At 34.9% G+C, this 25,138-nt stretch overlaps 4 protein-coding genes across 8 annotated transcripts; 2 read left to right on the top strand and 2 right to left on the bottom strand.

The window, feature by feature from the left end:
* The first annotated feature begins 2 nt into the window (after positions 1-2).
* On the top strand, positions 3-3,038 carry LOC101746605 (testis-specific serine/threonine-protein kinase 3). 2 transcript variants are annotated; one of them, XM_004922336.2, is made up of 6 exons: positions 4-325; positions 390-559; positions 1,219-1,368; positions 1,588-1,861; positions 2,429-2,602; positions 2,918-3,038. In XM_004922336.2, the coding sequence occupies exons 1-6, from the start codon at positions 149-151 to the stop codon at positions 3,002-3,004; spliced, it is 1,032 nt and encodes a 343-aa protein (XP_004922393.1). In that variant the 5' UTR covers positions 4-148; the 3' UTR covers positions 3,005-3,038. The 2 variants fall into 2 exon arrangements, with proteins under 2 accessions (XP_021206330.1, XP_004922393.1); XM_021350655.2 differs by lacking the exon at positions 2,429-2,602 and having other exon boundaries at positions 3-325.
* Positions 3,029-8,362, bottom strand: LOC101747017 (ribonuclease kappa). Its single transcript, XM_004922340.4, has 3 exons — positions 8,213-8,362; positions 7,330-7,446; positions 3,029-3,524 (listed from the first exon to the last, which is right to left on the bottom strand). Exons 1-3 carry the CDS (start codon positions 8,276-8,278, stop codon positions 3,363-3,365), a joined length of 345 nt encoding a protein of 114 aa, XP_004922397.1. The 5' UTR covers positions 8,279-8,362; the 3' UTR covers positions 3,029-3,362.
* Positions 8,363-10,162: 1,800 nt separating this feature from the next.
* On the bottom strand, positions 10,163-11,601 carry LOC732881 (salivary secreted ribonuclease). The gene is given in 3 exon segments (NM_001046882.1): positions 10,163-10,812; positions 11,224-11,349; positions 11,427-11,601. Coding segments are annotated over 3 exon segments (303 nt in total). The 5' UTR covers positions 11,502-11,601; the 3' UTR covers positions 10,163-10,710.
* Positions 11,602-12,190: 589 nt separating this feature from the next.
* On the top strand, positions 12,191-24,624 carry LOC101746459 (pleckstrin homology domain-containing family F member 2). Of its 4 annotated transcripts, none has more exons than XM_038017826.2 (9): positions 12,192-12,350; positions 12,532-12,596; positions 13,039-13,240; positions 14,650-14,775; positions 15,348-15,454; positions 16,882-17,056; positions 19,627-19,718; positions 20,260-20,343; positions 21,925-24,624. In XM_038017826.2, the coding sequence occupies exons 1-8, from the start codon at positions 12,335-12,337 to the stop codon at positions 20,323-20,325; spliced, it is 849 nt and encodes a 282-aa protein (XP_037873754.1). In that variant the 5' UTR covers positions 12,192-12,334; the 3' UTR covers positions 20,326-20,343; positions 21,925-24,624. The 4 variants fall into 4 exon arrangements, with proteins under 4 accessions (XP_062530015.1, XP_037873754.1, XP_012550167.1 ...); XM_012694713.4 differs by lacking the exon at positions 20,260-20,343 and adding an exon at positions 20,679-20,754 and having other exon boundaries at positions 21,925-21,998; XM_004922335.4 differs by lacking the exon at positions 20,260-20,343.
* The last annotated feature ends 514 nt before the right edge of the window (positions 24,625-25,138 follow it).

The following is a 25,138-nucleotide window of genomic DNA, read 5'->3' as shown; positions in this document are numbered from 1 at the left end:
ATTAGTCAAATAATGTGACTTTCACCTTTGACTTTCACAAAACGACATCATGAAAGAAAATCCAAAAAAAAACTTAAATTTAAATATGTAAACATTTTTAGAATGAATCCTCATATAGTCAAATCATAATAATATTTATTTTAATGATATGCCGGGTCCAGATGTTCGCACTCATGACAATGTTCTCGGCGAGATGTCAGCAGAGCCTACGGCTACGGTACATAGCGGTGTGGAAGCCAAAACTGAAAGGAAACTGACGGTTCTTGAAAGCCACGGTTACATGCTTGGCAGAACAATTGGGTCCGGTTCCTATGCAACTGTTAAGGTACATCATCAATACAAAAAGAGCTGTTTTGTAAAAAGATAAATGAGCACAAATTTTCTTTCAGGTGGCCTCTAGCGACAGACATAATTGTCAAGTTGCTATTAAAATAATCAGTAAATTTCAAGCCCCTGGTGATTATTTAAAAAAGTTCTTACCTAGAGAAATCGAAGTAGTTAAAGGCTTAAAGCATGAAAACTTAATACGTTTTCTTCAAGCAATAGAAACCACACATAGGTAAAAAACATTTTAAAATTTCCTAATTATTTTTTATTGAGTGAACAAGCAAATGGCCCTAATTGAAAACGGTTACTGGAGTCCATAGACGTAGCAATGTGATTGCCACCACCCACCTTGACACATGAGAATGTAGTATCGGTTCTATTGTATAACATCTCTCGTTACAGCTATCACATCCTTCAAGCCGCAATGCGTGATTGCTTTGCGGTCGAAATAGATAAGATCATAATACTTACTCTTGCCAAGTTACAATAAGCTCTACCACCAGTAAACTCGATTATTTATCGCAGTACGCTGATATAATAATCGGAGAACGTTGTCGTCCGATCTCTGGTGAAACTGTTTTTTCCGACACCCGTAGAAGAGGTAGAGGTAGAGTGCTATCCTATACCACTCTACACATCCAAAATTATCCAAAATTCCAAGACATGATTAGTGATTTTTAAGGACCAGACTAATCAAACAATAGACTACACATTGCAAATGAAATTTCCTACTCGTAAACTGTAAAACCTGTAGAAACTGTAATACGGAATTATTACACATTTACATTACTCATTTATTTGTACGACACATAAACAGTCACTGATTGAATAATGAGTGTATAGCTGAGATTGTTTAAAAAAGTATTTTTTTTTTGTATTTATGGCGCACAGGGTTTACATAGTAATGGAATACGCCGAGAACGGGAGCCTGTTAGACATTATACGAAAAGATCAGCACATCGATGAGACCCGTGGACGTCGCTGGTTCAAGCAGCTGGTCGAAGCTGTCGATTACTGTCACGAACGTGGTGTTGTTCATAGGTATCTAAAGAGAAATTTAAAAAGATATTAATTTTAGGTGGATATTATATAACGCAGAGCTGTGCCTATCTCGATATTCTTGATGTTAACATATTGAGAACTTAAAGTCTATTCAAATTTATCGATAATATGTAGCTAAACAATCTGCAGTGTAGTTTTATTTTGTAGATTTAGATATGTAATACATTGAAAGTATATTGATCCTACTTATCTATCCAGGGACATCAAATGCGAAAATCTCCTGATGGATCACGGCTTGAACATAAAACTTTCCGATTTTGGCTTTGCTCGAGGGCATATGAAGCCGAAAAACGGAGTTTTCGCCTTAAGCGAGACATTTTGTGGGAGTTACGCATATGCGTCACCCGAAATTTTAAAAGGCGTTCCGTACAGGCCACAGGATTCTGATGTTTGGAGTATGGGAGTAGTATTATATGCCATCGTCTACGGACGTCTCCCGTTCGACGACACCAATTACACACAATTACTCAAGGTTCTAATTATTGGAATGTAATATTTTAACCTTTCCTGCTAAAGTTTCACCGACCGCGTATAGCTATTTTACCCACTCAGAATTTTAGCACTGGTAGACATAGATGCCAACGATAGGAATCTATCGAAACAGAACAAATTGGTTCATAATTAATTTTGTCGGTATATTTTAACTGCGTGTGTCATCTTAAGTAATCGAAATAGGTACCTACCGCAAATTAAATGGCTTAATTTTTTCGGCCAATTAGCTAATAGATACCATTTAACGTTTGAATAGTACCTACTTAGCTCGTCAGTTTTCGTTGAAAAAATAGCACAACGCCCTTTCTAAAGAGAAGGTCAGCAAAGAATGAACGAAAAGGCAGTTTAGTATTCAATTACAATAAATTTATGATTAAAGTATCAAAAATTTATTTTATAGACACACACAGAGATAAAATGCGCCTGGCTACACTAAAGTACAAATAGTAGTTATGTCTCGCACTGAAAGGTTTTGATAATGCTGAAATTAATGTCTGTGTGTGGGTAAAAGTAGCATTTCATCAATTATTAATATTGTAATTTACAGCAAGTTCAAAATAAAGTATCATTTCCCCGTGAACCTAAAGTGTCTGCGGAGTGTAGGAAACTTATAACTAGGATACTAGCCCCATTAAAAATGCGAGTAAAGATCCCTCAGATTCTAGCGGATCCATGGCTCAACCCCAACCAGCAATCTAAACATGACGAAACGGATTTACAAGTAAAGTTGAATATTTTTTTTACTACTAAAACTAAATAAGAAAAAATCCATAAACCATCGTAATTATATTTAATAGGTACCTGTATTTTTAAATATATATATTTTAGGTAGGATGCATAACTATCATAATCATTCCTAACATAGCACCTTCAGCATTGATATGTGAGGTATACACAATGCCTACATACGTATATTGTATGTGTACCGAGAATTTGAGACCCGAATTGGATGTTTCAGATCGGTCGCATTGTGCTTTCAAGTTAACTGAGGAGTATTCATAGTGCATCATAGAATAATTTTATTCAAATTCAACAGGAACACGCGAAAACCAGCAAAGAAGAGATAAAAAGTGTCAACATCGGAACCGTAACGTACGATAGAAAATTGGAAGAAGTTAAATAAGTTTTGAAACCAAAATAAAGACAGTTTACAAAGACTTATCTTTTATTTAAAGGATAATTAAAATATAAAATTGGCTATTCTGGCTATATAAATCGTTCTGCTACAATAACTAAGTAAATGGTAGCGTTATTTAACATTTACCAACAGCTAAGCAAAATAATGTCCAAGCCATTATACACTGAAGATTAATTAATAGTTTCTGTATTGAGAAGTACTTCATTACATTGATATACCCGAAAAACATAAGTTTATTATATACCTATGAAGGTAGTGACGTAGGTACATTTATTTCTATTTCTGATAGGTTTAATTTCAGATAGGTACTGAATTTAAATAAGTTTGGTAAGATTACTAATTTTCAGCGTAGTTGCATAGCGGTCGGTGATCGACAACTGATTTCATCATCTTCCAATTCAAGAGCGGTCTTAATCTTAATTTTTTTCGTTTTTTTAACACATATGTAGGATATGATAAACACCACGAAATAAATAGAAGCGGCAATCCAACAATTTCTGGCTACCTAAAAAATAACAGACAATTTTAGCAGATTTTATGTTACAATAATTTAGGGGTCAACGATAAAGGGAAGATCTTGTACCGAGCGAGTGACATTGCTTGGTAGTCCGACTGTCCTTGTATAGTTCGGAACTTGTATATTTGCAAGCTTATCTTAATGACGTTAGCGAGATTCAAGCATCTTTCAACCGTTTTGTGTTCTGGGGTTTTTTTTTGGCAGGAGCTACCGCCACAAGTAACGAATACAACTATTGAGACTAGAGACTGTAGGCGATGAAGATGCAAAGCATGTAAGCAATATTCGTTGGTCAATAGATAAATTGCGGAAATTGTGGATCAAAGAATCTATTCGTAACATGCGCCATATGTATTGAGAGGATTGCCAGGAATTACAGGAATGCAAGTGACTTGGATCGGTGTATCACTTATATGCATTTTTCAGCCATAGAGTTACTATTCTAACTGGAGTGCTTACTTCGTTTGACATAAAAACTAAAAATATACTTTATCTCTATGGCTTAAAGTTTATTTTTAAATAGCAAAAGATGTAAGGAAAAACGGTCTGAAAAGAGAATGATTATTAAGTGGTGGTGTCCCTCTCGCACATTTTACAAACAAAAAGCAGTGTTGCTAGCTTAGAGGATTTTCCATAAAATCTCGGAATTTGGACCCCCGTCTTAGTTATCAAAAATGGCTTTTAGTGGTTAGTGGATTTTTTAGTAGCTTGGGTGTTGTTGAAAATTATCGAAAAGTTTAAAATCAATCCACTTTACAGGATTTTAAACATTTTATGACAATAATATATCTAAATACATATTATTTAAACGATGTGACTTAAACTTAACTAGAAAATGTTGCGAGAATTTAGAATTTCCATCACCGTCAAAAATTAAATTGGTTCAAAATAAACGTACAAAGTTATGGTGAAATTAGTTTCTGATGATGACAATTTATTAAAAAAAATTATATAAGAAGTATTGATTATATGAAATATATTGATTTTTAATAGAACATCATATATTAATAAAGCTTATTAACAAAAAAATATTGTTCTATGTTAATAAGAACTCTGTTTAATGGAAAATTTAATGGTAGGTACGTAGATTTCTGATGGTTTTCATGTTGAATTTGGTGGGAAGCCAGATTAATTGTTGGCATCACCGAAAAAGAGCTATGAATGGATTAAAAGAAAAATGGCGTCTATTTACGTTTGTAGTGCGAAGTTAAAATGGCACTGATACAGCTTGTGGCTTGTTTTTTTTTCGAAAATCGTGAAAGTTTCCGTGTAATCATGGTGAACACTTTTAATGTAAGTGGTTTTAAGCGAGAATCGTCTCCAGTTTGTGGAATATCCTTCCGTATGTCAGATTCATTGATAAATTTTTACTAGTGTGAGCATATATTTTTAAAATGTGAGATATTTTTTCTCATTATAATATTTAATACCATTTGTCTTGTAAATTGTACTTAATCTATGTCATATACTAAATTTGAAAAAACAATCGTGAAAACTATAATTTTGCAATGTATTTTTCATATTATAAGAGCCATCACGTGGTATTTTTTGAACTTTTTTTATTGTATTGAATAGCGTCGCACGGAAGCATGTATATCATTTGCCTGACGTTAAGCGAACGAGTAGGATCTTCTAGTAAATATGACGTTGGAATTTCTGGAAAATGTCCTATATAAAGGTCAAACAAGAAGTATCAAGTACTCAAACGCAAGAAATAAAAAATACCCCGAGAAAAGCAAAATTACGACAAGATGTTAAGGTATTGAAACAAAAACTTAAAAGTCGCGAAATAGTGATTGTAAATATAAAGTCGATTTTAGATTTATTAGAGAAAAATGGCGATTTTTAATTGAATTGAAATTTAAATTGCGAAATTTTAATGATACTCATGGTCCACTTAGATATTGATTAAAATAAATTATGTATTTCGTTGAAAAAAAAGAATTTACTTAAAATAGAGGAAATGTTATATTATAAGAGTACAGAAAATTAACTGAACTTAATAATAATAATATGTACAACCAATATTTTGTAAATAGAGATCAAGTACTATGTGTATCGTGTTATGTGTATTGACTTGTCATTTAAGAGTTATTTAATTGTCTACATATAACAAATAAATGAATTTCAGTTCATTTCATTTTATTACCCATTGTGTTTTATTTCCTAAAATGTAACTAGTAGACTTAATATACACGTGTCATGAAAATAGCACAGAAGTAAAAATACAAACAATTTTAAATCAATTGAAGATGTGAATGTAGGAAAAGAGCACCCGATACGCGCAGACCATGTGTGTTGCAGTGTCTCACTCAGTGTGTCAAATATTAATTTGCACGGCCCACTTAGCCAGTGCATTAAAGTAGGAATTGCGTAATTAAGTTCAACATAATATATGATTTAAGTCGCGGTTGAGTATTCGGACGTTAAACACGAGTTTGAGGAAGTTTAAGTAATAGAACTGAGGTAATGATGTTTGTAATAAAACTCAGTGCTAGATTTTCGACAACGCAGCAATTTCCAAAAAAAACCGTCGAAAAAAAGTCACCATGACGACGAAGCAATGCTTAGAATTGAATTTACATAAATAAAAGGTTGCAAGCACGTGTTTTGTATTTACATAGGGTTACATAGAATTACTTAAGGTAAATTCAAAACTTATGCATGTGTATAATTTTGTCCTATAATTAAATTATATATGGTCACCACATTAGACAAGGACACCGCGACCAAAAAGTATTCTCTTTCGAGACCGATTTCTCGGCATTAGACAGCACTCCAGTTGTAGGTACTTATTAACTCCATGTTTTCAGCTTTTAGTTATGGCGTGCTTATCATTGATGACTGGTATTATGAGAATATTATACTACAAACCGCTATACTATAAAAAAAAGATCACCTCTTTATCGAAATCGTCATAATGGGTATAGTAGGTATAACACAACACTATATTACCTAATTTACTATAAAACTAAGACATCGTAAGATGAAAACGCATCAGCTATATACCTATCCCAAGTTTCACGAGCCGTTATCGATTCAATTGAGACTTTGACCTTGTGTCTAGGAAAGAGTACACTGCTGCTCCATCAAGATACTCGTCGTGATGAAACGTAAGTATAGTGAATGATATTTAGTTGCCCGTTACACATTTAGGTATGTGGCAAACTAAAATGAGTTAAAAATGTGTTGGTTCAAATTTTAGAATTTAATTATCATCAATATTATTGCAACCGTCTACTGCTGCTAAATACTTATAGATTTCTGCGACAACACCGCAAGAAAGCAGCCCATATCCATGACGTTTTCGCGGTGTTAATGAAATAATCAGGTGCCCTTCTGGGTGGACGGCCCAAACCTCGATTATGGTTACTTTTTTTCCCTACCTATGCTGATAGCCTTGAGAGGCTATTTCAGCTTCGCCTTGACGTGTAGATGAGCTTACGGGGCTCACACCGGGAGTGTTGCTAACACTGGCCCTAGCAAGAGCAGTGGTTTGCAGAATCTACCACCGGATCGGAAACGCGACCCCCTGAGAAGATCCGGCGAGAAACTCAGTGGGCTATGTCTATGGGTTAATTTATACGTCGAGCCCTTCGTCACAAGCGACGGGTTCGGCGAGGAGGGTGAACGATGCTTGAGGTACCTAAAAACACCGTTAATGGATCGGGAAGATCCGTAATGACGTGCTTAGGGCGACGTCAACTGTTTACCACTCAATCCACAGGATCGGGTATGAATGGTTACGTTATCACTATTCATGAATCATTTCGCCCGAAATGCAATATCAAACCTTTTGATAATTTTCATGTGTCTTTTTTATGAAGTCCTCATAATTACTGTACTCCTCAGCTTCCACGTCGTCAAGCAATGTTAACATTTCCTTTTTGTACAATGTTCCCATAATTATCTGTTGTATTAAATCATTTCATATTATTATACATTGAATTAAGTTTTTATAAGTGCAGACGAAAAGTATCAAGGCTAGTTTTCAGGTTTAAACATCTTTCACGTTTATAATTCCACGATAGCCTTTTTCTTAGTATTAATAGATGTTGAAATTAAAATAGCAATAAGTAGCTTCAAAATTAGATTTTAAGGCAACCAAAATAAAAAATATGTGTTTCACCGGACGATTCTAGTTCTAGGATTTGAGGTCAAAGTTGTAAAATAGCTTCATTGTCATCGATCTTTGATAATTCTTATTGTGCAAATTTCAATTAATCGGGCGGCTTGAAATTATATAGTTATAGTTAGATATATACCTATATTAGATATAGTTCAAAAATTTTAAAACTGCATTAATGTATTCGTCATTTTTAATAAAATTTGTAAAATAAATAAAACACGAAAATCCACACTTAACCGCGTTCGAGCACGCATTAGATAATGGGCTACGTGTAAATGTGTACCGCCGTCGCTGGCCAACTACCTTTGATGTTAGACCAAAAAACTCACATCACGCCACCCCTCGACAATAGCACGCGCCATAAGCCATGCGACACCACTAGGCACTCCACACCCTGGCCCACCATAGTGGTCCATCGCGATGGCCCACCGTGTAGTACCTCTATTACAGTTGTTGTGACTATTTTCGACATACCTATCTATGTGTATATGAACTACCATAATCTGATAAAATTTGATAGATACTAAAATATTGTAAATTTGATTACCAGCTGTATAGTGCCCCAGACGCTAATAATCATACAGCAATTTGCACAATTATAGGAGAAAACCATTACGTATTACTTATTTCAACAAAGACACCACGCCACTGTCACCGTCACATTGACCAAAAAGAATGAATATTGGGCCAAATTTTTAAATTGTGGCTACATTGACGTCATTTAAGCCCAAATACACAAGTTGGCTATAGATCTTACGATTCGTTAAAAAGAGGTATAAAGCTATCTGGTTTAAGCGACTTTTCGCTTGTTAAGCGACATTTATTTTGGTTATTAAAGATACGTTTTATTTTGTATTAGCATCAAGAGTTCGATGTTTTAATTTAACTTCAATTAATTTTACTCCATTCAAATAACTGAAAAAGTTTTTTCGTTATGATATTTTTTTCAAATTTTCGGGTTAAAGATATTCTTTATTCTCAAAAGAATTACATAAATTCACTTAAATGAGAACATTAAAATAGTTATAATTAATTCAGATCGTGCAGTACATGACAATAATTTATAGTAACAACATGCGGTGCTGTGACAATTATTTAACAAAAACTATAAAGATTATTTTCTTAAAATGTATAAACAGGGTAGATTACCACCGAATAACATACGAAAGGGTAGATTACCACAGAAGCGAGGTAAGTACAGCGATCGCCTCGACCAGCCGCCGGCCGCTCGGTGGCGGGTAGATATTGGCGCCACGAGGAGCTAGTTCGCATGGATGTGGCATTGGTAAAATTTTCAAGTTTAAATGGCTCTTCCGTAATGTTGCAACAATGTTGCTCAAATCAATTAGCCTTTCACTTACCCGATATGGATTACCAAACAACATGCATAGTTCTGTATTTACATCTTGACTTGTCTGTTTAATATTGATATGAAAAGACAGTCATATGATCCAATTGAAACATGAGAGCCTTTTACCTTTTTTATTTTATTTTTTCGCTTAGATGGATGGACGAGCTCACAGCCCACCTGGTTTTAAATGATTACTGGAGCCAATAGACATTTACAACGTAAATGCACCATCCACCTTGTGATATAAGTTCTAAAGTCTCAGTATAGTTACAACGGCTGTTCCACCCTTCAAACCGAAACGCATTACTGCTTCACGGCAGAAATAGGCAAGGCGGTGGTACCTACCCGTGCGAACTCACAAGAGGTCCTACCACCAGTAATTACGCAAATTATAATTTTGCGTGTTTGATTTTTATTACACCTGCCTTAGAATTGTGACTTAGATGTCTCAACACGGCTGGCTGCATTCATGTTGCGATCTCTGTGGGCTCCAGTAGCCATTTAACAGCGGGTGAACCGTAAGCTCGTTCATCTTTTTATGGAAAAATTGTATTCAAGTCTGGTTTTCCCAAATTATTTGGAAATGGGTGGCATCGCGTGAGTGGCCTGACTGGCCGCCAGCCCTGACGGTGATTCGCTTAGAGCGTCTTTGGACTAAGCCGCACATTGGGTTGTTGACCACTGTAACCACTCCTACCTTCCGCCGATTGTCTTTACGCGGGGCTCATCGTTCCAGCGACAGTGCAGGGAAAACCTTTATTTTATTATTGAGCGTTTATTAATACTTGACATGTTACAGTTTAGCAACTTTAAATCACAGGTGTGAAAAAAAATTTTTATGTTTGTCTTCTTGGATTTGTTCAAAAATACCATTTGACACCATTTAGTTTCATAGTCTATTACATTTCACACTATTTAAGTTCCATTTAATTTATTATACAAGGCATGGTTTTGGCCTTTGCTACAAAAGATTTGACACATTCACTTTGCCTATCCAGTAGTCTAATCAAACAAAAGGTGTTGTTTATTTCTAAGTTACTTGCCAATCTTCAACAAACTGCTCCGTTCAATTTTAAGCAATCTTCACTCATCATAGGACACACTGAGACCATAAAGCGTGAAAATGTGAATCAAACAATAATCAAACATTAAATATCTTTATTTGAAGAAAATCTAAGCATTAGACAATGTACCTACAATTAGTTTCTTATGTACAGTATTATATGTGTGGAAGTAATACTTATACTTATTTTAACAATTCATGTATTTTTACACAAAATTAAATAGCATATAATATTTTTTATTGTTACTATTCCAATCATCTAAATTGAAGTAGATAACTCATTCCAATTTCAAAAAGAATTTTAAAATAATTTAAAAGTTTTGTTTAAATAAGTGGGCTGATGACTTGTGGCAATATGCTGGAAAAAATTGGATGCGAAAGGTAGAGGATCGTTCATTGTGGCGGACTATGGGAGAGGTTTACATCCAGCAGTGGAGAGATACAGGCTGACGATGACGATGTTTTAATAGTTTGAGTAATATGTAGCTAGCTATGTTTACCTATATTGTCAATTGATAGAAACACAACTTAATTACAGACATAATTACATATAGCAACCTGTTTCTGGCAAAAGAAAAAACAATTTTATAATGGAATGGAATTAACAGCAAAAATAACAACTCCTTCAATATTACATACTAACTGAGGAACGATTATTCAGCCAAAATTGATGTCCAGATACAACCAGTGTAATCAAGTACAACAATGCCGCAATCCAACAATTTTGTGCATTCTGAAAATAACAATGTTTGTATGTCAAATACTAATACTAAAATGTTATATTTAGGTTACATGAAAAATATCATTCTGTTTAACAAATATAAACAGGAACATAACTAAGAAATTGAAATTTAAGTCAGTCTTACCCACAGATACTGTTATAAACACAGACGGCTCGTCTGGGAGTATTGCTCCACTAGTGATTGTAACAACTTACAATCACGAGAGTCATTGCCTCATTCCCCAAGAATAGCAATAAAGAAAAATCATCTACTACTTGATACTTTTTTAAGAGGAAATTGTAATACACAACCCTGATTTTGAGCATTAATGGTTTTTACCAAGTGTTAATGCAACTTTTTTCTGAATATACTTTACATCATTTTTGGGTATAATGTTTGGAAATCCAAGAATATTGTCTTACCAGGGTATATCCTTTTTCCACTTCAATGACGAAGTCTTCGATAGAATGAGGCGGATTTTTCTCATCAAATGGTAGATCCTCCAGCAGAGCGACAGCTCGAATATAATAAAAGACGCCCATCAACGTCTGAAAAATCAAATAGGTATTGTAATGTCGAACTTGACTAGATTGTAATTCCAAATGAAAGATTGCAGTATTCTCACCAACTGAATGATGCCCCATACGCTCAAAACTAGGCCACAAAGCGACAGTTTTGGTCCACACAGTTTGCAGCCCATTTTGTACAATTTTTGAGCTAAATAATCAAAATCTTTAATACTAAATATCGACCACTAGCTGTCAACTAGGGACTAAAAATGGATTCTCACATGATCGTGCATTGTCTATGACACTTGTAAACCTTGTGCCTCCTCTTAACACTATATTAGTAGATGTAGATATGTATAGTCTGTGATTATAAAATGCTATAAGCAATATATTATGATTTAAAATATAAAATTAATATGTAGAGCAACGACTCTCTCACTACCTTATATATCAGTAAAATATAGTCTTATATATCAGTAAAATCGTGACTACAAACTTTGATATGGTCGTATCGTATTTCTATTTCCTGCCTTTAAACGTTGATCCATTGCGGTTTGAACAGTAGGAAGTAGGTAGGAATACAGTTGAGACTCATGTCTCGGTGACGGTATCCGCAGTAACATTGAATACGACGAGGCCACTGGTAACATTTAATGCCACCAGGTGAGCTCTGACTGGCTCTGAGATAATTTACCCTAAAATAATTAAAAAAAATAAAAATAGTTTTAAAAATGCCATCACATTCCCGTTTCAATTTTAGCATTTGATCATTTGTTTTCATTTTTCTTACGACAACACACCCTCGTATTTTCTCTTGAAAATTTGTCTGTATAGGCTACATTTCTGTTGCTTTTTCAATGCACGTTTCTAACATAATAGTCTGTACATAATTCACAGACCACCGAGATGTAGTGAGATTCATAGACCATCGTCACCAATAAACAACATTTGCTGAAACTGTTACCTACTAAGTGACACATTCGCTCGAATTGTTCTGTGTCTTTAGGAAAAATAAATTTCGATAATGGTGGATCGTTTAGGTAGATATTCACATTCATCGAATCTATAAATTATATTAGTTGTCCTACCAATGAAATACTATCAGTTATGTAAATAAGAACATGAATTATTGGTCATCGCTTGAGCGCCCACTTTCCTTTGACGTCAGTTTGATACAGGGCCCAACAAGATATTAAAATAAGCATTTTTTTCATTTTCCAGTGAATAGTGAAGCAAATGCAAGAAGAATTGCAATGGTGGAGAGCTGCTTCGGCAGCTCGGGACAAGTAAGTTGTACGATACCACATCCAAACATCTAGTAAAACTTGACAATAGCTTTATCACCCGACAAACTAAAGAGATAAAATCTTGAACTCATTGTGTGGGATTGTCGGAGGTAGTGATTATTGGTGATATCACACTTTTATCATTACTATGCGTTTCATATTTGTAAAGTTAACAACAATATTTACTGCACACTTTCTATTTTGACCACACATTTTTTGACACATCAACAACTCGTTTTACTAACAACCGTTAATAAATTGGTATTATACAGAAAATTATATTATTAAATAAATTTGAATGCTACTTTAACATGATTTAATGCTGTTATTACTTCAATAGTTAAGTCATAGATTAAAAGCCTCATCATTTAAAGTTATCAAATCTCACAAACATGTTGCTGTTCATAGGAAAAAATATATCTATATATTTATTTGTTTCTAGCCTCTAGCAGAGCAAGGGCGGGTCCTTGTTGGTGAAGGTGTCTTGACAAAAATTTGCAGGAAAAAACCAAAGGCACGACAATTCTTTTTGTTTAATGACATTTTGGTGTATGGCAATATAGTTATTAACAAGAAAAAATACAACAAGCAACATATCATTCCATTAGAGGAGGTTAAGCTGGAGTCACTGAAAGATGAAGGACGTGAGTACATCTGTTTAAAAAAAATATAATTTAGACAAAAATTAACCCAAAAGTGCCACTGTTAGTATAATAAAAATGAAGGCATAAAAAATCAATATTCATACTTTATTGAACATATTTTAAATTCAACTCCAAACCCTCTCACCAGAGATTTTAAAGCTTGCATTCAAATAATACCTCATGAAAACCTCATGAAAAGTAAACATGCTTCGATTTTAACAATATGTACATTCAGGCTTTTTGCATTTTTGTAAATACAGTATAAGATGATTTGCTTCCATTATAGAAGTTTTCTCATGTAATGCATCTGTCCAACCGTACACAATGGATTATGCACAAATGATTCACATTTAACCTTTCTTGCTAAAAGGATTGAAATCCAAAGAAAACAATATTATGAGCAAAGTGTGTGTTGTATTAAAAACAAGCTAGAAGCGTTATAAGAGGTCCTACCACTAGTAATTACGCAAATTATAATTTTGCGTGTTTCATTTTTAATTACACGATGTTATTCCTTCACCGTGGAAGTCAATTGTGAACATTGTGGAGTACGTATTTCATTAGAAAAATTGGTACCCGCCTGAGATTCGAACATCGGTGCATCACTCAACACGAATGCATCGGACGTCTTATCCGTTAGGTCACGACAACTTGATGAAAATAAAATGTTCATGTAAAAACTGTTAAACACTATCATTATTTGTTGTTGTATAACAGATAATATCTGGCCTAAACTGTTGGACATTGGGATTAAATATCTCCCTACAAACCCAATAAGGATTTAAATTTAATTACCATAAGAGTAAAAGTTGATACTATATTATTAAACAAATTGCTTATAAGTTTTTACATAAAATAAACACAACCAACAGTCTAATTAATCTAAAATATGGAAATTAATATATTTTATGGTGTTATTATTATCTGAATGAGTTGAAATTGTACAAGTTATTTATTTCAATAAAATCACAGTAAAACATTAAAATGTATTTGAGATTACATAATAAAAGCATGACACACAGCCAGGTTGTGAATCATTCATCATTATCATTTCTAGCTGGTTTATTGACATTGATCTTTTAAAGTTGATGAGTCAGCCTCTGTATATGTTTTGTGTGATTTTTATTGTGTTTTGACTTTATCAGAAGGATATTAATGTTACACATATCAAACAGTGCATACTGTAGCCTACAAAAGTTCCAACAACATGAAAGTAATTTTGAAAGTAGTTTTAAATAACATATAAATAAATTCGATGAAAACTCGTCTACATTAGGTGATATTTTAATAACTAAATAATAACTAAGAATAAACTTTCAGAATTTGCAGTTTGAAATTGAAATAAACCAAAATAATAATTATTAAGAAAAATGTTATTTTGTATTCTGACCTAAGTAACACTCTTTTAGAATACCGTAATGGATGGTTAATCCGTACTGCATCCAAATCATTTGCTGTGTATGCTGCTACAGCCACAGAAAAAGAAGAATGGATGGCTCATATTGAAAAATGTATAGAAGATTTATTAAGAAAAAGTAAGAAAATTTGTCTTGTATCTCATACATTGAACAATGACTGATTGTGTTGTCGGATCTTCGTAACTCTCGGTGCTTTTAGGCTCATCAAGCACCGGCTACAGTCCTCGTTTAAATTGTTGATTACGAAAAAGAATTTGACACGTGACTAACCCATAGACATAACCTACTGAGTTTCTGACCAGAACTCCTCAGCAGGTGGTGACTCCACACAGCACTATTTCTAGGGCTAGTGTTAGCAAACTATGAGCTCACATAACCTTCCACACGTAGTTCGTATAGCCCTTTAGGCTACCAGCAAATAAGTAGGAAAAAAAAGATGTTATATTGATCATTGTATTGTACTTTTCTTACTTACTTTCTTCTACTACTAATATTCCTCTATTCTTATTATTTTGTAATGAATGGAGTCCTTATGTAACAAGTGTAATGCAAAAAGTCCGATGTGTTTTAAAAAAGTATGATTTTCCCTTTCAACTGAAATGTATGATTGTTAAACTGTAGAAATATACAGGTGCATATCTGCAAGTTTGTTAAACAACCCACCAGTAACTAAAATATTGCTTTATAAGGTGGCAAGCAACCTCCTTCAGAGCATGCAGCTGTTTGGGTACCAGACAATGAAGCCTCAATATGTATGCACTGTAAGAAAACACAGTTCACTGTGATAAACAGAAGGGTAAGTTGTATAACCTATTTGTTGTTATTATAAATTTTAATTAGAATTTGCATGTGGACTGTTTGAATTGTGTTGACTGAAAATATGACTAATAATTTTTTATTTGCTGGACTATATAAAACTTTTAAAGTCTTTTCAACATAGTCCAATAATACCGTTTATCAGTACCTAACCTTAAAAATATCACTGCTAACTCCAATAAAACTCTCACATGTCAACTTTTACGAGTATTTAACAGGAAGTTAATGCAAACTTCATAAACTTTGAATTTTCTAATTAATGGTGGAGGGACACCTTTTAAAGTCTCCACGGGTAGACACCACCGCCTGTCTATTTCTGCTGTAAATAACTTTCAGTTTGAAAGTGCAACTGAAACTTAGACATTATGTCTTAAGTTGTGTGATTGCGTACGTGTCGTGATGTCTATGGGATCCAGTAACTACTTATCACCAGGTGGACCATGAGCATGCTCAAGAAATAAAAAACATGTGTAAGAAATAAAAAAGATTATTGAACGCAATTTCATTCCAGAGGTTGATTATCTTAATGGATGAGAAATGTAATGAGTGAATGTACATTCACCCGTTTTGTACTAATGGCAAACAAGTTCCTAATTAAAATAAAGTAACCTTATTCAAGTCGCCCACAAGCAAGTAACGGTAGGCAGCGGCTTGGCTCTGCTCCTGGCATTGCTGAAGTCCATGGGCGACGGTAACCACTCACCATCAGTTGGCCCTATGCTCGTCTGCCTACAGGGGCAATAAAAAAAAGTAATAGCGCCCTCTGCCGTTTTTCCCAAAAACAATTATATTTTGCAAAAAGTCTAATTTTTTTTATTGCTTGGATGGGTGGACGAGGTCACAGCCCACCTAGTGTTAAGTCGTTACTGGAGCCCACAGACATCTACAACGTAAATGCGCCACCCACCTTGAGATATAAGTTCTAAGGTCGCAAATATAGTTACAACGGCTGCCCCACCCTTCAAACCGTAACGCATTACTGCTTCACGGCAGAAACAGGCAGGGTGGTGGTACCCGCGCGGACCCACAAGAGGTCCTACCACCAATAATTACGCAAATTATAATTTTGCGGGTTTGACTTTTATTACACGGTGTTATTTCTTCTCCGTGGAAGTAAATCGTGAACATTTGCTGAGCACGTATTTCATTCGAAAAATCGGTACCCGCCTGCGGGATTCGAACGTCGTTGCATCGTTAGATACGAATGCACCAGACTTCTTATTACACTACACTCATTTTGTACTAATGGCAAATAAGCAGCTTCCTAATTAAAATAAACTTATTCGGGTCGCCCACAAGTACGTAAAATAGTCCGCTGCCGTTTCTCAAAAAAAATAATTGTAGGCGCCACATTATTTTGTACATTAATTGTATTTTACAAAAAGTGTATAATGTCTCGGTCAACAGCATCATTGCCGCAAGTGCGGATCCGTGGTGTGTGGTCCGTGCTCGTCGAAGCGGTACATCCTGCGCGGCCAGAGCGACAAGCCGCTGCGCGTGTGCCTGCAGTGCTACGACGAGCTCAGCAGGGAACGCGTCCGACCCCCCAACCAGCAGCAGACCTCGGCCAACACCACGCCCGGTTAGTGCTCATCCAAGCTAATAAACTTTGCATGGGACTTGAAATCAAAATTGTATTACTGTATTGCGCTGTGTGTCTAACAAGAGGTTAAAACGCACCTAAAGCCCGTAATTTCGGATAGATTCTTAGATGTGTTGCCACTTCGACAAAGCGGGACGACACGAGAATCCTCTCATCGTGGCCGCCGGTAACTACATTCCCGATCCTGCGGACAGAATGGAAAGCAGTCGACGTCGCCCGAAACACGTCATTTCGGATCCTCCCGATCCACTAACGGTTCTTTAAGGTACCTCAAGCACCGATCATCGTTCTCGTCGAACCTGTCGCTTGCGAAGAAGGGCTCGACGGGCGAATTAACCCATAGACACAGCCCACCGAGTTTCTCGCCGAATCTTCTCAGTGGGTCGCGTTTCCGATCCGGTGGTAGATTCTGCGAAGCACGGCTCTTGCTAGGGTTCGTGTTAGCAACGTCGTTAGGTTTGAGCCCCGTGAGCTCACCTACTAGTTAAGGTTACGCTGAAATAGCCTCTCAAGACTCAGCATAGGTAGAAAAAAAAAATGTTGTGTAAATTCATTAGGCTGATTTAAGATTAATGATTTTTGTCAGGCCAATCTGTCCGCTTGCCTGTTTGCGTTTAACGCCGGTAGGTGAGCTCTTGGGGCTCAAACCGAAGGTGTTGCTACACTGGTCCTAACAAAAGCCGTGCTTCGCAAAATCTACTGCCGAATCGGAAACGCGACCCACTGAGAAGATCCGGCGAGAAACTCGGTGGGCCGTGTCTATGGGTTTGGTTACTCGTCGAGCTATTCGTCGCAAGCGACGGGCTTGGCGAGGACGGTGATCGGTGCTTGAGGTACCTAAAAGCACCGTTAATGTATCGGGATGATCCGTAATGACGTGTTTAGGGCGACGTCGACTGTTTACCATTCAGTCCATAGGATCGGGTAGTTAGTTAAGTGGCGCATTGATGCCGACTGTATATACTTACTGATTGAGTAAATGCCGGTGATGCTAATCACGCGTAAATCTACTGCTTTAACTGTAAATGTGAGTTCGATTTTAAGCCCCTTGGTCTTCAAGTTGGCACTAAAAGCCACCATAAATATCCGTAATAAATCGTTATCGTATCGCTAACTTGTAATGAACGATTATTGTATTCTGTAGTACAATGTGAATGCGCTGCCCACTTTCACAAATAACGGAACTACTTTGGTCCATGCCTGCCCTCTAAGTACTAGTTGGGCAAATTCTGGTAGAAACACATTTTTCCTGTAGAAACGGGCTAACCATACTACCGTAAGAAGAGTAGTACCACTGGTGTAATACAATCAAAACTTCTACATAGACGACGGTATTTACATTGTAGTATCTAAAGGCTCTGTATAACCACATAACCTCAAGTAGACAATGAGTTTTTTTTAATTACCAAATAAATTGAACATCTAATTTCGATGGCGGTTACAAATTGACGTTAGTATTTTTTCTACAAGAAGGGCCATGGACATCTAAATTTTGATAGCATTTATTTGTATAAGATATAATGTAGAGATAGCAGCGTGCTTATCATACGTGTTTTTTTTAACACGATAGTGGCGTTTGTTCCCTAAACAATCCTTACTAAAATTAGATTAGTAATTGATAAGGATTCGTTCTTTATTTAAAAAAAAAAAAAAAAATTTTTAGTAACTGACATGAGAAAAAGCAATCTGATACCAGAAAACTTAAACTATAGTAAGAGTTGTTTTGTTTGAACTGAGTGATTTCGAAACGGATAACCTCCCGAGATTTATTTCGCATTTAATTTAAAATAAGAACTGTCATTACGCGATGTCCTGTTTCGGAATCGTTTGGAGGGTAAAGCCAAGTTGGCGTCCGAAATACTAGGAGTCCTCAAAAGAGGACACTTTAAAGTGTCACACACTAAAGCGGCACTTCACGCCTGGACAAGACTTTATAAAGTACAAGGCTTTATAAAGTACTAGTCCGGCCTCACGTGGAGTAGTAATCCTATACCTGGGCCGGGGCTCCCAAATACCAGCTACTTTCATTTGACTCCATACAGAAAAGGGCCGTTCGGATTGTCGATAATCCCATTCTCACGGATCGTTTAGAATCTCTGGGTCTGCGGAGGGATTTCGGTTCTCTCTGTATTTTGTACCGTATGTTTCATGGGGAGTGCTCTGAGGAAGTGTTTGAGATGATACCATCATCTCCTTTTTTACCATCGCACCACCCGCCACCGGAGTAGAGTTCATCCATACTACTTGGAGTCACTGTGTTCATCCACAGTGCGTTTCCAGAGACCTTTGCCACGTATCATCCGGCTTTGGAATGAGCTCCCCTCCACGGTGTTTCCCGAGCGCTATGACATTTCCTTCTTGAAACGGGGCTTATGGAGAGTACTTACAGCGGCTTGGTTCTGCCCCCGGTATTATTGAAGTCTATGGCCGACGGTAACCACTCATCATAAGGTGGGCCGTGTGCTCATCTCAAGAGCAAAAAAAAAAAAAAGAAATAATAATATTATCAAAGACCATCAAAGCTAATCATCGAATTGCAATCGTTACAGTTAAAACCGATACGGCCGGTTCCGGAGGGGACTCCTCGGGCGACGAAGACAGTGATGACGATGATATCAATGCTGAAGAGAAACACGACGAGGTATGTTTTGAAAGTACATTAAAAAAAGCGCTTACTCTTGAAACCAATTTTAATTCCCAAATTAACACCTTTATGCCAGCTTGTTAGTAATGTCCACAATTTGATAATATTTTCGCAATTAACCAATCAATTCAAATTTTTGTATGTAATAATTTATCAGGTAATATTTAAGCTCGTTTAGAGTACAAGTGAGGTGGCTATTTTAATTACTGTAGTATAAGTAGTTTAGGTTATTTATATTCATGTAATTAATTACTAGAATTATAACTGTTGATGATTCTAAATGAAAAAGTATTAACTATTTATTATATGAGTAGTGTTGAGCTGTTTGAAAAGATTATATATTGTAATGTAAGATAAAATTTACTAAAAATTTAAAAACTTTTGTATTAGAAGCAACATTTTATAGTATATATTTGATTACAACGTACATGGATTTGAAAATGCACATAAAGTATTAAAATGTATGTAAAATATTCTTCTGTTTATACTACGCCAAATGTATGTATGCCAATCATTTAACATTGTATGATTCTTTTAGGTACACGTTGGTCTGTCTATTTACGGAACCAATAGACATAACAAAAATATCCAAACGGAGTTTTAGGAAAATCTAGAAAAAGAGGTGATTTTTTATAAGGAGATCAGGGTACGGTGTTATGTGTGGCTAGTGTTTGTATAGTTTTGGAATTCATATTGACTTCAAGAGTAAGCTTCTTTGCAGCGATTGTGTATGATTTCAAATGCTAAATGTTTCTCTTTTTATGTGTCAATTAAATTGTTAATAAGCCATAAAAATTATTATCCTACATTAGTTGAAATCCCATCTACAATTATCCCTAGTTCTTCCTGTATAGTCACTGAAGTAGACAAGAATAAGTTTTTGTTTTTTTTTTTGTTAATTAAACGTTTCCCAGTACTGTTATGTGTCTGTAAAATATTTCTTCAATTACCTTCTAGGGATTCACGAGTTATAATGGTGTGAAAAACGGATTGGGAAATAAAGTCACAACAGTATAGTACAAAATAATGCTGTGTAAGTCGAATGCTATTGTGAGAACAATCATGCTTTAAAATTTGTGTTTGTTCAACATTATCACTTGCCTTATTGGTGAATAGCCGAAATAATATTAAACAAGACAGGCACATCCCTGGCGGTCTGTTTGTGTGACAGCTGTCAAGATATAGATCTGTAATGAACAGAACGCATTTATAGGCAAACGTGTAAACCAATATTTCCACAAGCATGTTTTTTTTTTTAAAACATTTTTCTTACAGACGTGATAAGCTTGGTTTTTATTTTTTAATCTGAACAAATCCTATTGACAAGACCTTCCTGTTGAATTAAATTATCGACGTGTAATAAGTTTGTTTTGCTTTGATTTATACAGTAACATAAAGTAGATTTTTTTCTGTAATATTTCATGTTTTCGTCCCATTTCATTTTGTGTTGGGTTTTTTTTTGTGCGTCAATTCATATTTTTTGGTTTGTAAAAAATGCTCATTGTCATACCGATTTAACCCTTGAAATTTAAAATAATTTACTCTATTCAAGTTTTTTAATTGGTTGCCTAAAATTTATTACATTGTAATTATTCATTATGTAACACACCTAGTATTTGTATGTAATGTAATTAAGATCAAACAAGGGAATTGAAAAGCAGTCATTAGCTTTTATTTAGAAGATTGATACGGTAGCAAGTGAAAACTAATAGAATACCATTAAGCATATAATTTACACCATACTATTTTTAAAGCCAGTACGTGATCGCCACTCCAGGATCTTTCTGCCACGTACTGGCAAGCGCAGTGTGGGACGGCCACCTACTAGATGGACCGACGACCTAGTAAAAAGCGCTGGGTCTCGTTGGATGCAGATGGCAATGAACCGGTCGCACTGGAAATCTATTGGAGAGGCCTATGTTCAGCAGTGGACGGCGATAGGCTGAAATGATGATGATGATGATTTTTAAAGCTAAGGCAACCCTGGGTGTTTAACCTTTTCTGGAGCAAATAGACCCAATAAAGTGAATATCCCTACTCACCAACATGAGATACGTCTACACTGCATTGGCACTTTATTGTCCTATCTTTGAAACAGTAATCCATGATTGCTTGGTGACAAAAGTAAAGAATACAGCATCATTACTAGCAAAATATCACATTATAATCATTAAGCTATAATGTAATTTTATTCTCATTACAGCCAAAGTTCTACGGTGACAGCGAAAAGACTGAAGAGACCAACAATCATTCGTCCAAGGAAGCCGCCAAGTAATTGTTGAGAAACTGTCCCAACGCTGTCCATAATATACATACAGGTAAATCTAAATGTTTTCAATGTTATTAAGAATAATAAGACGAAATTACTTTGATTAATTTTAAATTTATTATTCACGTTTTTAAATTTTTTGGTTAAATATGTATGAAAATGTATAAATGACTAATTTAATATAACCGTAGTTAATACTTATCGTCATACAAACAAACTGCGTTTACTTGTAAATTATCCTGGTGCATTCATTTATATGAACTGAGGGAATATTGTATTAGTATATATTTTTTTTGAAAATTTCAAATGACAAAATTCAATTTGTGTAATTTGTTTTCAATTTTAGATAATTTTAGTTAAATTTATCATTGAGATGGAAATGATCTTTCTAAAGTGTTAAAGGAATGATATCTAAATAAGAAAAGATAATATAGAACCTAAAACAATATTTATTTGAATAGAAACAAACTGTTGTTGAGTTGCTGCATATTGGCTTAACCCCTTAACACCTAGAGCTCTTGCTCACCTATCTAAGCAACAAAAAAATAAAGGTGAATCATGCCACTGATGTATTAGGAGTATATATTGATCATAACTACTTAGCGGTGTTGACATATATAGGATTGTCGTACCTGCCACTGCAGGCTCACAATAAATATGCTAACCCAAATTTTGTAAAGTATTAAAACGAATTATAGTACTGGTTCGTGTAGGTACATTGCGTGCATTACAAAAACAATACTCGAATTGAATATCGGATTCATATTAAACATTTCAAAATACATAATATTATTATTATGGTCCTAATGTATTATAGATAGGCTACCATACAGAATAAAGATTTTTTTTAATAGACTTAATTAGTCAAGCCCCTAAGAAAACTACAAACGAATGAGTATTAAACTGATTTATCTAGAAAGCAGACCCAACCCCCTAACTTCCGAGTTCGAGTAAAAGACTATTTAAATTCTAAAAAAAAATTTGTGCATTTCGAACAAATTTCAATTTTTTTAATGTTATCAGAATTCAACAAAACTATAATGTAAACCAAATTCGGTAAAGGTTTCGAACCCACCCTGTATATGAGTTGCGTCCTTTGAAAATAGGTATTTAAAGAAAAGTGTGCTGTTAAAATTGACCAGTACTCTACCAAATATGGCCTTCTTAAATTTATACATTAGATAGTTACAGTTGAAGTCGAAAGAATTCTCGTCTGAAATTGTTATGAATAGTTTTCCGATTAGATCTTTTTTTAACGTCATTAAATGATTTGCTTTGTTTGAAAACAGTTCAAATGTCACCATATAGTGTTAATTCGCATTGATCAAGTGACTAGCGTGAAGATCGCTGCCAAGATGGTAGTTCAATATGTTTTATGGAGACAGTAAAGTCAAGTATTTTCGTATCAACTATTTTTACGAAGATACGCGTGCCGTAAATATCTGGCATATGTTTATATATCAAAAGCCCTATGGTTTTCTATGATATTTGTGTTGTTTACATAACTTCAGATTATAAGCAAACACAGCATGCAATAAATATCAATTAATGAAATTGAATGCACTACTTCGCCAATACACTACATTATACCATACTATATACTCGATTATTAAGCGGCTAGCTGGGATGATGGTATGTAAAAAGGCGCAATTAACTGCAAACGTTCACGCGCGAAGGAATGCGATATACTGTATCTCCGAATACCCAGCAGTATAGCTCGAAACATGTCTATATAATCGTCATTGCATCCAATTTCACTGTAAATCCATGCCAGTCTTGGTAAAAGAGAGATAAATTGTACCCATGCATGTGTACAACGTGTTCCATTAAGGCTTTCGGTAGGCAGCGGCTTGGCTCTGCCCCTGGCATTACTGAAATCCATGGACGACGGTAGCCACTCACCATCAGGTGGGCCGTATGCTCGTCTGCCTACAAGGGCAATAAAAAAAAGGCTTTTCTGGAAAAAACGATTTTCGCAAGTCAACAAATTAATGTGAATCAGCCAAATCAGGACATTTCGTTTGTTAATTAATTATTGATAAAAAATATTTATTGTTTTTGCTTACAACATTACGGTGGTTTTAACGGATGTTTTAAAAGTGTTTAGTTAAAATAATTAATCAATAAGCAATGTTATTTTAGATACATATTTAATAATTTACACGTGGAATATATATGATTGTAATTAGTAAAACACTTATAGTTTTCTATTTTGCTATATATTTGAAGTGTTTATATCGAGATAACGTTTAATTGAAAATTTTACTTTCCGAGTCTTGTAATTAGAGCATCACATTTTAAAAGTAAACATTTTCATTTCAACGTATTCTCTAGCACTGTTTTTTGTATATTAGAAATTAGTTTATAAGAGGTGCATTGAATAACGTTAAGTCGTATTTAGTTTCATAATGAAACAATAATATTATGTTTTATATAAAAAATATAAGTTAACGAAATGTTAGATTGAAAGTCACTTTTTATTTATTAACGACCTATTATGTAAACTAGGCCTAAACATGAGTAACCAATGCGTGCATTGTTTTTGTTAATTCCAGAATTAGAACTAAGCGAAATATGTTAAGATATTGTTTAATTTTTCAGTTGACAAAAATATACAACTATTTTTTAGAATAACGCATTTTTTTTTACTTTATATCCATTATGCATACTGTCTTCAATTGTATAAGCATATTATACAAGGAACAGGACAGTATTTCTATATTTTTTTTGTTTCTAATATTACGAAATTGCTTTTGGCACCGTAGTGAAACATGTCGCTTGTTTTAATGCCATATTCAAATAAGTAAGGAGCTAATATAAAGAAGGTATTCTTATGGTTTTGTTTTTTGTTCACCTGTAACAAGGACATGTAACCGTTTTCACCTTTTTCTTGAGGCTGTCTAGATCGCGGACTCATGATGACCATTGTTGCAATTTAACGCTTCGATACTGTGCTCTCAAAACGATTTAGTCTTGGTGTCTATAGGGCTGTAACGGCTTAAAAACATGTACTCAATTGATGAGCTTAAGAATTATACAAAAAAAAAATACATTTTTTACTTTGTCCTGCTCAAAAAATAAAAGCAGTTTTAGAATTTGACGGTAGCGTCCTCTACCCAATAGGAAATTTAAACCATCCAAAGATCCA

The sequence above is a fragment of the Bombyx mori genome, chromosome 19 (assembly GCF_030269925.1).
Source record: "Bombyx mori chromosome 19, ASM3026992v2".
In the NCBI taxonomy this organism is placed as follows: Eukaryota; Metazoa; Arthropoda; class Insecta; order Lepidoptera; family Bombycidae; genus Bombyx; species Bombyx mori.
Note: the sequence above shows the minus strand (reverse complement) of the source record. Positions and strands in the feature narration are given on the sequence as shown.